Genomic DNA, 12,718 nt, shown 5'->3' on the forward strand with positions numbered 1-12,718 from the left:
CATCCCTTCTCTGTTGTATTCCCTTTTTCTCTTGTTTGCTATCATTGTATTTATTTTGCATCATATTTTTCTCTTTCTTAAATGTTTTTTTAGATCTTAAATCCTTCATTTTCCTCGCTTTCTTCCTTCCTTCTTTCTTAGATGAATTTTGGGATTCATTGAAGATGGCGTCTTCATCTTCTTCTTCTTGTTCTTCAGCTTCCATCTGTATTGTCTGTTCATAGTTAACCAACGCCATTTCTAAAAAAGAAAAGCTTTTTCCATACCATGCTTACAGGCTGCTTTTGTTTGCTCATATTCATCCCTCAGTTCCTCAAAAGAAAAAGCCATTATAGATCTTTTCTTTTCTTTCCCCTCTTTCTTCTCACACCAACCAAAATATTCCAAAAGAAAAATAAGACAATCCCAAAGTCCACAATCCTCAATCAATCCAAGCCAAGCCAAAATTCCCCTTTCTCTTCCAGGGGTAGTATCAGACAAAGGAAAAAAGAAAATTCAAATCTGTGTTTTGAAGCCTTATTAAGATTTTATTTCTATTTTCAAATCCTTAAGGCATCTCCTCCAACAAAATCCAACCAGATAAATATATTTTTGTCCTCTCCTTCCGACTTATCCCAAAAAGCTAGTTTTACCTGAAAAAAACAGGTTTCTCAATATCCATTTATTAATTCCGTCGGGGAGAGTAAACTTTCCTTTCAGCACCTCAGAATTGCCGCTTATTTTCTCTTGTGGAAAGAATCATCCAAAAGCCATCATTTTCAGGAATTAAATTAAATATATCTTAGAGTCCTGGGTCGACCAAGAAGACTTTCACTTTTAAAAACTTTCTCCTCTTCCTCCAGCGCATACTTGCCCAGCTGCTGGCTTCTTTGTGGCGGCCATTACGGACCGCCGCTGCACCGTCTTGGTAAAAGGAGGTTCTGCCGGCTAGGGAGGGGTCTGCAGCACCCCCAAACCCTTTCCCGGATCCCCTACCTTCAGCTGCCCCTGCAGGGCAGCCTTGCTCCGCACCCTTTCGGATCGGAGCCCCAAAACGGCTAGCACGGCAGGGATCGCGCAGCTTCGCGAATCCCTACCGCTCACAAAGCCGACAAACCGGAAATTTCAGGAAATTACATTCTTATGATAGTTTTTGTAAAAAAAAAAAAATGTAAAACAAGAGATACTTATGTAAATCTACTAGGTTGGCTTCATTTATCACTGTAAACTATAATGTGATTTATTTTCTTCATTTATTAAATTTGTAGGTCTCTTACCATCAAATGACTAAATGGTTGACAGTAGCACAAAAGCAAATGAAATAATTAAAATCAAAACATTAAAACATCAAAAAATTGAAATGGTTAACATTATCAATAAGTTAAATAAAGGATCAGTGTGTTAGTGGAATCATAGAATAGAATAGAATAGAATAGAATAGAATAGAATAGAATAGAATAGAATAGAATAGAATAGAATAGTTATTGGGGATGGATTTAGGATACATAATTAAGTTTACTTTCTTGTAGTGAGTATTTTGTTTACCTGAAAGAAAGACAACAATTTTTTCCATCAAAATATTTCACTTTAAAATGGAAAGGGGTCTTATATTGCAGTTAAACGTTTCACCCATTATCTTGTGGGATTTAGTTATTCTGTGCAACTGAATTGGCAATAATCTAATCAAGGTATAAAGACAGAAATAATTTGGTTTTAAGAAAGATTTTGTTAAAAAAATATTTTCATACTCTTCAGTAGAAAATCAGTAGAATTTCCACATGTTTAGGTCCAACTCAGTCATATCTTTCTTTATGTTCATCCTATTTTACAAAAGAGGAGAATGTCCTGAAAATTTCAGCCACAGAACTGATCCTATTGGGAAGACAAAACAAATAATTGTGAAACAGTGATCAGGCATGTGCAGATTATTTGGTGAGGCACTCTTTAGCAAACTGCAGCCTTTGGGAGGGAAGTAAGTGCAGGTGCTTGAAGGCACAGCAGCTCCTGCATGCCTGGAAGAGCCCTCTGCACAGGCCCAATAATGGCGTGATTAATATCATGATCCCAGTAATTTATTTATTTATTTATTTTATTTTGATTTGTCAGTCGCTTACAAGATAATAGGTATAAGTATATACATAGTTATGAATACATGAAATGGGTACATATAAGAAAAATAAAAGAAACTATAGGACAGGGATGGTAGGTACGCTTATGCACGCCCCCTTTGTTTTTCTCTATATTCTAGAAATACTGCAAACAACTGTCCCTGTAATCAGCTACCAAAGCAATTCTCCAGATTCAGCTCTGCAGTTCTTATGTGAAGATGGGAATCCAGAAAAACCAAGGTATATGTCCCCAAAAGCAAAGCAATGCCAAACTTAACATATCTCAGACAGGTCTAGGACAATTTGCCACAGTCAACTCACTGCACCCAACTCGCCACAGGACAATTTAATGCTGTATTAATCATTTCATTCAATTACTTTTATTTTTGGTGACCATGTTTTTGTCAAAATTATTGTAGCTGTTGTATTTCTGGATTGACTTTATTTTATTATTATTGTCTACAGTTCCGTCAGAATTAATTTAATTTTTGTATTTATTGAATTGTTCCTTGGTGCGTTGTCCCACAGCGAGTTGACCACAGTGAGTTGGCCATAGTGAGCTGGCTGCAGCGAGTTGGCCATAGTGAGTTGGCTGCAGCGAGTTGGCCATAGTGAGCTGGCTGCAGCGAGTTGGCCATAGTGAGTTGTCCCATTCCAATCTCAGAGAGTCTCTAATACAGGGTACAGGAACAAAGCTCGGCTCCTGAGGCCATATAATATCACAGATGCTAGCTAGATATCAACTTGGTTGACTTCAAATACCAAAAGTGCTTTAAAGCAACTTTTCTCTGGGAGCCTGTCTAATCTGCAACTTTCTCTGGCAAAGATAAGAGACTGGTATATTTCCTCCAGATACTCTCTTAAAACAGAAACAAATAAACAGAGGGCATAAAAGACAATGAAGAAAATTACCTATTTGCAGGGAAGAATTTTACTCAGGTTATAAACCAGATTTCCTCAACCTGCTTAACTCCCAGCTATAGTTGGGAATAAATGGTGCTGTAATCCACGTCAGTTGGGGAGCACCATTCTATGAATGGTTGGAATTAGCCAAAATATATATATATTATTATGAAGACTAAAGTAATAGATTGAGGAACTGAAACAACTTGGATGTAGCAGGAACTCAAGGACATAGAGCTGAGGACACTAAATAACAAAGAACTTTGCTTATGGTTCCTGATAGTAAATGGAATCTTAGAATAACAGAGTTGGAAGGGATCTTGGAGGTCTTCTAGTCCAACCCCACTGCTTAAGCAGGAAACTCTATACCATTTCAGACAAATGGTTGTCCAATCTCTTCTTAAAAACTTCCAGTGTTAGAGCATTCACAACTTCTGGAGTCAAGTTGTTCCACTGATTAATTGTTCTGTCGGGAAATTTCTCCTTAGTTCTAGGTTGCTTCTATCCTTGATTAGTTTCCATCCATTGCTTCTTGTCCTGCCCTCAGATGCTTTGGACAATAGGTTGACCCCCCTCTTCTTTGTGGAAATCCCTGAGATATCGGAACATTGCTGTCATGTCACCCCTACTCCTTATTTTCATTAAACTAAACATACCCAATTCCAGGACCCATTCTTTATATGTTTTAGCCTCCAGTAATGAGTAATGATGGGTACAGCAAGCTACCATTAGCATTAGAACTGAATCTTAATTCTTTTTAAATTCTTTTTCTTTAGATTTAATCATTTGATAGCAATAGAACGTGCTGGGATGGCTGCTGATGGCAATTACTATAATGCAAGGAAAGTTAATATTAAGCATTTAGTAGATCCCATTGATGAACTCTTTATAGCTGCACAAACTCTCCCAGGAATTACTACTACAGGTACAGTATGTGTATTTTCCTTCAATGATCTGATAAAAGTATTAGTGTTACTATGAACCACCTGGAGACATTAAGAATAGGGTCTATTATGCAACTGGAATAATTGAGTAGGACAAAAGAATTGGTGCTGAAATTGATAAGCAATATTTAGCTTCTTAAGGTTCAAACATTCACAGTCATGGAATTTCTATTAGACCAATTTCCAATTAATCATTATTTACTGATGCTCTTTGAAATTTTCTGAAATATGAAATGTTTTTTAAGAATGGTGTGGTGGCGAGAGGTGGAGCTCTCACCTCACAATCAGGAGGCTGTAAGTTTGATCCTAGGTAGAGGCAGATAGTTCTCTCTCTGGGCACACTGAGAATATATCTGCTGAAAAAAAATCCTCATTGGTGACAGGAAGGGCATCCAGCCAGTAAACATTCAGCTCCATTCAGTTGCCCAGACTCCACCAAGGGATTATGGGGTTGTTAAAAGAGGGTGATGATGATATGTTTTTTAAATATATTAATAATGTGGCATTTATTCTAACCCTGCTCTTTGCTTGTATGAAGACAAGGCAAAAAAATATACATAGAAGCAACACATACAGATGTGTTCCATAATTGAGCCTTCCCATTATGGTTGCATGTCATGATAGCCATTAAGTGAAATGGCCTCGCTTAATGACTTCCATTCCTGCTCTCCCTGATGTGGCCATTGAACTAACATGAGGGTTGTTAAATGGAGCATGGGTTGCTTCAAGGTGGGAGACCCTTCTAGGCCTAGCGCAGGCTTGGGCCTGCTTGTCCCAGACCTTCTGTGGCCTCCTCCATACACACACACACAAACACACCATGACACCCTATGTTCTGCTTTCCACCTCTTGGATCCTCATTGGCCTTTACCCAATTCCACTGGGTCCCCCCAATTCATACCCCACTAGGCCAAGCACCTTTTTCCTCAGTTAACTTTTAAACAATTCTAAGGCCTTCCAGAGCACTGGAACAGATCACGTCATCACACAGCCATGTGATGCAATTCTGGAAGCTGCAACAATGTGTGTGTGTGTGTGTGTGGTATTCAAATTTTTTTACTACCAGTTCTGTGGGCGTGGCTTGGTGGGCGTGGCATGGCTTCATGGGTGTGGCTTGGTGGGCATGGCAGGGGAAGGATACTGTAAAATTTCCATTCCCACCCCACTCCAGGGGAAGGATACTGCAAAATCCCATTCCCTCCTCACTCCCGGGGGAAGGTTACTTCAAAATCCCCATTCCCTTCCCACCCCACTAACCTGCTTTCCAGCTCTGTTCTCCTGTGCAGGGCAACAAAAGATCAGCTGGGACTCAGGAGGCAGAGAATAGATGGGGGCAGGGCCAGTCAGACATGGTATTTGCCGGTTCTCCAAACTACTCAAAATTTCCGCTAACGGTTCTCCAGAACTAGTCAGAACCTGCTGAATACCACCTCTGAAATATATATAACTATCAGAATGAAATTTTTGGTCAGTCTTAAGGGCAAATGACCCCAGGGATGCTGCAGGAGCTATAACTTTCAAAACAAGGTTGTATGGAGCTTTTGGGAGGTTTGCTGTAACTTCAAATGGCTGTTAAGTAATCAGTTGTATCTTGAAGACTACCTGTATGGGTTAGATTGCTTAGATTCTAGGAAGAAAGTAGACACATATAATTTAAACATGTTAATTGTACTCTTCAAAATAAGGGGAGACCTGGAACATATGACCAGTTTGCACATACAAACATACAGCAGATGTGACATCTTATTTCAGTATATCAATGCACTGGAAGGCAAGTAAAGAAAGGATAAGTGAACAAGTATAGGTGCTTTGTGGTCAGTTTTGTTTGTACATACGTGTACAAAAATTATAAATCCATAAAAATTGCATGCCTATTGTAGCTACAGTATTCAGCAAAAGCAATGCCTGCAAAAATTTTGAGTTCTATTTTAATTGCAAATTCAATAAAGCTAATTGGACAATAGTGAAATAAAATGCATTGCTCCATGTGTGTCATGATTAACCAAACTAGGTAATAAAGTTTAATGGTATCAGTAGCATATTTTAGAACAGCGGTCGCCAACTAGTGGGCCGCGGCCTACTGGTGGGCCGTGGAAATTTTTTGGTGGGCCACAAAAGAAATGGCCCCCAAAAGCAATTAATCTGAGCCATGCAGTTCTTGCGCCTCCCAGCTCTCCGATGGACCTCGGAGTGAGGTCCCTGACATGCACGCGCCAACCAGCTCCTATACCCGGCGCCAGCGGCAACAGCAGTGCCCTCCCCCAGCGCCCGCTGTCAGCTCTTCCCCATTAGTTCTCTAGCTTTGAATTGCTCCCGGCTCTCTCTCTTTCCTCCCCCCCACCCACGTGCAGGCAGGAAAGGAAAGGGAGACAGAGCCGTGCACAGCTCTCCCCTTTTCCAGCCCTTGCTGCCTCTCTCAACATCGAAGCCTCAGAAACAAAGGCAAAGCCGCCACAGCAGTAGCGTCCTGAGTTGGCTTAGCATGCTCGGTTAGTTAAGAATCGCCCTACCCAGAGAAGGAAGTGGTGCTGGAGGAGAAGGAGGCAGTAGTGGAGAAGCAAGCAACTCAGGGCACTACTGCTGTGGTGGCTTTGCCTGTGTTTCCGAGGCTTCGGTGTTGGGAGAGGCAGCAAGGGCTGGAAAAGGAGAGAGCTGTGCATGGCTCTGTCTCCCTTTCCTTTCCTGCCTGCACGTGGGCGGGGGAGAAGAAAGAGAGAGTGCCAGGAGCAATTCAAAGCTAGAAAACTAATGGGGAGAGCTGACAGCGGGCACTGGAGGAGGGGACTTGTTGCCGCCGCCACCGTGTGTGGGAGTGTGCATCTCAGGGACCTGAGCCGAGAGGCACAGGACCTGCAAGTGGGAGCATTTGATGATTTCGAAGAACTCCTGGAACACGGTAGATTGGCGTTTTGTAGGCCTCAGTGAAAGAGTGAGCTTTGTTTCATCTCCTTTCCTCCCCTGATAATGCGAGAGATGCTTTCTCTCCCCCCAAATAATCACTGGCTGTGGCTGGGTTTGGCAGCGAAGTGCCCCCAGGGACACCTTTCCTTGCCTGTCTCCAGGTGACACTTTTCCTCAGCTGCAGATCTGAGCCTCTCAATCCTCCACCTGGGATCTGAAAGGAGCTCCCACTTTGTCCCACTCCCCTCCCCCAATTAATCACCAAGAGTGGCAGTCCTTCTGCAGGCAGATGCCTGCTGAGAAGCCCCTGGAGTGGCAGCCAAGGGGCGCTGCCCCCCAAGGAGAGCAAAGCCCCCTTTCTGCCTCTTCTTCTCCCAGCGGCAGTTGCCCCGAGGCCCCTCAGCTCAGACACACACACACACACACACCCCACCCGCTCTTCTGTCTCTTTGGAAGGTGCCAGGTGGGGGGAGGCTTCCAGCCCGGAACGTTTTATTTTGTTATCATTAAGCATTTACATTTTTGTTATAATTAAATAAGTGTGTGTGTGTATCATGTATGTATGTGTATATGTATATATATGTATATATATGTATGCATATGTATGCATATGTATGTATGTGTATGTGTGTATGTGTATATGTTTTCTTAAGTTTTCGCGGGTACTTACATGTATGGTATTCAGCTTTGTTCGGGTATTTTCCCACGTCATTGTAGTTCTGCTTTTAAAGTTGTAGCAACATTTCGGCAGAATCTCATCTGCCATCATCAGGCTTGTGCTCGTCTGTGAGTCAGACTTTTACAGTATAAATATAAAATTTTACAATATAAAATTTATATTTAACATAAAAAATTATATTAAATATATTAGCTTTTTTAAAAAATTCATATTAGTGGTCCTCGGGATTTAAAAGTATGAGTTTGGAGGTCCCTGAAATCCAAAAGGTTGGCGATCCCTGTTTTAGAATGTGCTGGGATGGAGTATCTCCTTAATAATAACTTGGTAGTATTTTAAATAGAATTTCTCTCATACAATAACATTTCCTGCTCAAGTTTGAAAACATGTATTCTGTGATTTTTTTAGAAGGCCCAAATAATAGGCATCCATTCATGCTACTGGAATAGCTGCAGGATTTTTTGTGTTCTTCTAAGCGCAGTCCTATACTAACTTCTTAGAAATGAGCTCCACTGATCTTTGCCAGGTTTTTTCAGAATAGACACATGTAAGTCTATTTTGTTAGTTTTGTGTGAATAGAAGGTAACTATTATAATGGTTACTTTGTAACCCTTAAAGATAATAGCTGTTACATTTTGGCAAGGTACAAACAAACTGCTAATTTGCCCCAACTGTACTGATATTGGAGAGTTATTTACCTAAACTTGCAGATGAATAAACATACACAAATGCTGATATTAATAAGTCAGCAGTTTAGACAACAGTACAAGTTTTCAATCACACTTATGATTTTGATTATTTTGTCATCCTGGCAAAATTGATGGAGAAAAAATGGAAGAAGTCTAATTCCACAGTAAGATGTTTCATTCAATTATCTTTCTTTGTAGCTGTGAAAGCAAATACAAATGTTATTATGTATGTTTAATAAAGCTGGGGTATTTCAGTGGTTACCTATGTAGAGTGCAGTTTTCATGGGAAGTGTTCACAGTAAGCTTGTGACAGTTCTGTAAATAAAAGGTTATTAACAGTTCCACTGATTTTTATTTTTTTATCAAATTTTCTATAAGGATCATTGGTATCAAAATCTATGTCTAGTATGGCAATATTCCAATGTAAATTTTTCCATTTTAATTTAGGTATTGGAGATGGAGGAAATGAATTAGGAATGGGAAAAGTAAAAGAAGCCACAAAGAAGCACATTAAAAATGGAGATGTCATAGCTTGTGATGTGGAAGCTGATTTTGCAGTTGTTGCAGGTAAGACTTGAACAAGCGAAAAAAAGTATATGTGCAAAATCATAAGAAGAAACTAAAACAAAAGCTGCATTGCCTTTTCTGATTATTGTATTCAGTCATCACCTAGATAACTAAATCACTAAATAATCTATTTGTCATATTTGATACCTGCTGTGCTATCATGGTGACTCTGGATAGCTAACAGCAGTTAAAAACATAATAGCAAAATAGAATATATAACTGGCAGCCGTGGTAAAAAAAAAAATCAAACTAGAATTATCCCAAATAATCCCAAATGCTTTTTCGAGAGGCAACTGGACTTTCTTGTTTTTCTTCGAAGACATTTTACTTCAAAGCTAAAGAAGCTTCTTGGATGAGAAGGGAAACATCTTCAAAGAAAAACAAGAAACTCCAGTTGCCTTTTGAAAAAGCATCTTTGGGACAACCATCACCTGAATAACTTGAGATTCCCCATAGACATCAAACTAGACATCCAACTAACAATTTACCTCCATAGCCAGGAACAGAACCACATTTTCAAGTCCTTGCAAAAGATTTGCAGGGTTGAGGCTCATCTGTTTCCCCAAATTCTTGCAAAATATTTCAAACCACAAGTGGTACAACATAAAAGTCTCTCTTCCACATATTTCTGTGCCACTAATTTATTTATTTATTCAATTTAGCAGCCTATCTCAAACCAGTGACTCATAGCAGTGAGTATTCATAAAAACAAAACAGTTAAAACACAGTAGAAAAGAAAATTAAATACAAATTGCCAGCCAAGAGATATGATAAGCCATTGTTGTCACCATAACCAGGAAACACTTAGGACCCCAGGCCTGGCACATAACCAGTCTTTAAGATCATCTGAAAGGCAAGCTGTATAAGTACATGGCTCTCTTTTAAGCAGGAAAACATGGCCTGGATTACTTTTTTATGGAGATTAAATCAAACCTCTTGCAGGTTAAACCTGAATACTCTTTTGTAGGAGGAGATGGTTCCACTTCTTTTGAAGGAAGGTGTGGCTTGCTCTTTTCTCAAGAAGCCATTTTTGGATCTGATAAACCTACACAATTTTCATCTGGTTTCTAATCTACTTTAGAGAAAGTGGATTGAGAAAGTGGAAGGTTTCCTATGCCAGTGGAAGTGGATTATACCGAGAGGCAGTTTTTAGATCAGTAATGGCACTTATCGTACTTGCTGATGACCTCTGAGGGGCTTAAAATGGGGGTGGAAGTGGCCTTCCATAATCTCCAGCAGCCTTTTAATACCTTTGACCATTGTATTGTTCTGGATCAAATTAAGAGCTTGGAAGTTGGGAGACGGTTTTGCGGAGTTAATTATCATAAGTATGCTGAAGCTACCGAGACTCCTGGCCTACTCAGGTGAGGTCATTTCCCAGTGCCTGGAAGGTCAGGATGGTAAGGCATAGGCTTTATCTTATCTATAACAAGATTGTTGGTTTTAGGGATCCTGGGACCTGAATATTATCCATTTGTGACTAGGATAGCATAATTTAAATTATTTAAATTAAGTAATAAAATTCCGTGCCCTGACTGTTGTTCACACTGGATAAAACTAGTACTAAGTGGAGTCCAAAATATCTAGGCCACCTCTAATAGGTACTAAATTATGTTCTGAAAATAATCTAAACTAGGTTTTAGAGCAGGGGTGTCCAACCTTGGCAACTTTAAGACTTGTGGACTTCAACTCCCAGAATTCCTCAGCCAGCAAAAGCTGTTTTAGAGAGTCAGGAACAAATTTCACTATTGCTATAAAAGACATAGATCAGCCTATTACTCTCTGAAGAAATAAGCCAAAACACAACAGGATTCTGTTGATCCTAGAAATGATGTGGAAGGCTGCATTTCCTCCTGTTGTCCAAATATTACTGGTGCTAAACTTCAATTATAGGCCTGTCCTTTGTAAGTACCATTCAATTGTTTTAGTTCAAAACATTTTATTTAATGGCACTTTTCTGTGACAGGTGTTGCCAATTGGGCAGGCTATGCAGTTGCTTGTGGACTATATATCCTCAATACATGTGAAATACATGACCGCTATGTGAGGAAAGCTATTGGCTATCCCAGGTTTTCCGAGTATAAGAACTGGGCATCAGCATTACCTTCTGTGGCTAAGGTATTATTTTGGAAGAAGTTTTTCATGGAATAATAACTGTTTTCTGTGTTGGGTGATTGGAAACAATATGCAGAGCTTGCAAACACTGGGTGATTGCTAGATAGCTATTGAAATTGAGTTGCTTTTGTTAAATACCATATACTGATTATGAGTCTTGATTTCACCTATTAGTTTTCTAGAGCAAAGAACGTGAGACTTTATAGTAGGTTAAGTACATATCCACAGCATACAGGGAAAACCTGTATAAAATGTTCTGCAGGTGGCACCTATTCCCCCCTCCTGCTAGATTGGCAAAAATGTTGAATTTAAACCCTAATTGTTGGAAGTGCGGGAAAGAAAAAGGCACTTATTTTCATATCTGGTGAACATGCCCAGAAGTGAAGAAATACTGGAATACATCAGACAATGTTGCTAGAGGAAATTATAAATCAGAAAATAGAATATTTTTATTAGGTATAATAACACAAAATTGTAGTAAAAAAGATAGGTACATTATATTGCATATACTAACAGCTGCAAGGATTTCGTATGTACAACTTTGGAAGGAGAAAAGGATACCATCAGAGGGCATGGTTATAAAGAAAATAATAGATTATATAGAGTTGAAATTAAAAGACAAAGAAGATTCAATATATTATAGAGCCTGGGATGCCTGTTATAAGTGGTTTAGAAATAAAAATAAAATAAAATGGCAATTAGGAAAAGAATGAGGAAGTAAGTAAATATGTATATATGTTATAGAAAAGATTTTAAGTGTAAAATGAAATATATTGATTTGTAACAAGAGTAAGATGTAATGGTAATGGAATAAGTAATCATATATTGAAAAATGTAAGGAAATGTAAAATATGTCTTGATGTTGATAACAATGCATATAGTTTTATTTTATGTTTTTAAACTTTGGAATATCAATAAAATATTTAGATAGATAGATAGATAGATAGATAGATAGATAGATAGATAGATAGATAGATAGATAGATAGATAGATGATAGATAGATAGAAGGTTAAATAAATGTGTGTAACTGAAGTCTTCATAGCTTAAGTTTCTAGCTTCCACGGCGATTCCTTTTTAAAACTTTCCTGAACTAACATGTGCTTGGTCATATCTAACCTATTAGCTATTTCTTTTATAACCTCTCAAACTTATAATTGTAAAGTAAATGTAGGTGAAAATAAAGTGTTCACCCTCATCAGGGTCATTAACGATTTTATGCCATTATTTTTGCGGAACTAGAACTAGATTGGGGCAATGCAATGCAATTTTGAATTTATGCAAGTTTTTTCAGTCATTCATCTTGTAAACTATAATAAGGTTAACAATTGGGACCTGAATTTCCATTGCTAAGCAATGCGATCATAAAATACAATGTCAGGTGATAACATTGCTTAGTGATGGCAGTCCTGACATGCCACATTGCTGCCATTAAGCAAGGATCACGGGTTGTTAAGCAAATCTCAGGTGACTTGCAGGTAGGTAAGCAAGGCAAGGCCAGGGGTGGCTTCTGCTGGGCTTCTACAAGGTGAGAGCAACTTACTGAAGCAACTTGCAACTTTCCCTGCCAGCTTCCCCATTGAAGCCAGCCACAAATAGTGAGCATGTGATCTCAGGACATATTGTAAATGTGAGCTAGTTGCTAAATGTCCAGATCGTAATCACATGACCACAGGGATTCTGTGACGGCCAGAACTTTAAAATTGATCATAAATCTCTTTTTTCAGCAGCATAATAATTTTATAATTTTCATATTTTTTTCAAAAATACTAATAAATTTTATTTATTCATAATATTCACTGAACAAATGGTCACTAAGCAACAATTATCTCTAGTCT

The 12,718-nt window shown here is 38.9% G+C and overlaps 1 protein-coding gene across 4 annotated transcripts in view; it reads left to right on the forward strand.

Annotated features, from left to right (window-relative positions):
* Positions 1-12,718, forward strand: part of DGLUCY (D-glutamate cyclase) — a 35,005-nt gene that overhangs the window by 21,108 nt on the left and 1,179 nt on the right. For all 4 annotated transcript variants that reach the window (XM_026679183.2, XM_026679181.2, XM_026679182.2 and 1 more), the window contains exons 9-12: positions 2,228-2,327; positions 3,767-3,915; positions 8,648-8,767; positions 10,734-10,885. In XM_026679183.2, coding sequence (XP_026534968.2) covers positions 2,228-2,327; positions 3,767-3,915; positions 8,648-8,767; positions 10,734-10,885 — 521 coding nt within the window. The remainder of the gene's footprint in view (positions 1-2,227; positions 2,328-3,766; positions 3,916-8,647; positions 8,768-10,733; positions 10,886-12,718) is intronic.

The sequence above is a fragment of the Notechis scutatus genome, chromosome 1 (genome assembly GCF_049901735.1).
Source record: "Notechis scutatus isolate UNSWTSFEM ecotype Mainland chromosome 1, rNotScu1.2, whole genome shotgun sequence".
NCBI classification, from domain to species: domain Eukaryota; kingdom Metazoa; phylum Chordata; class Lepidosauria; order Squamata; family Elapidae; genus Notechis; species Notechis scutatus.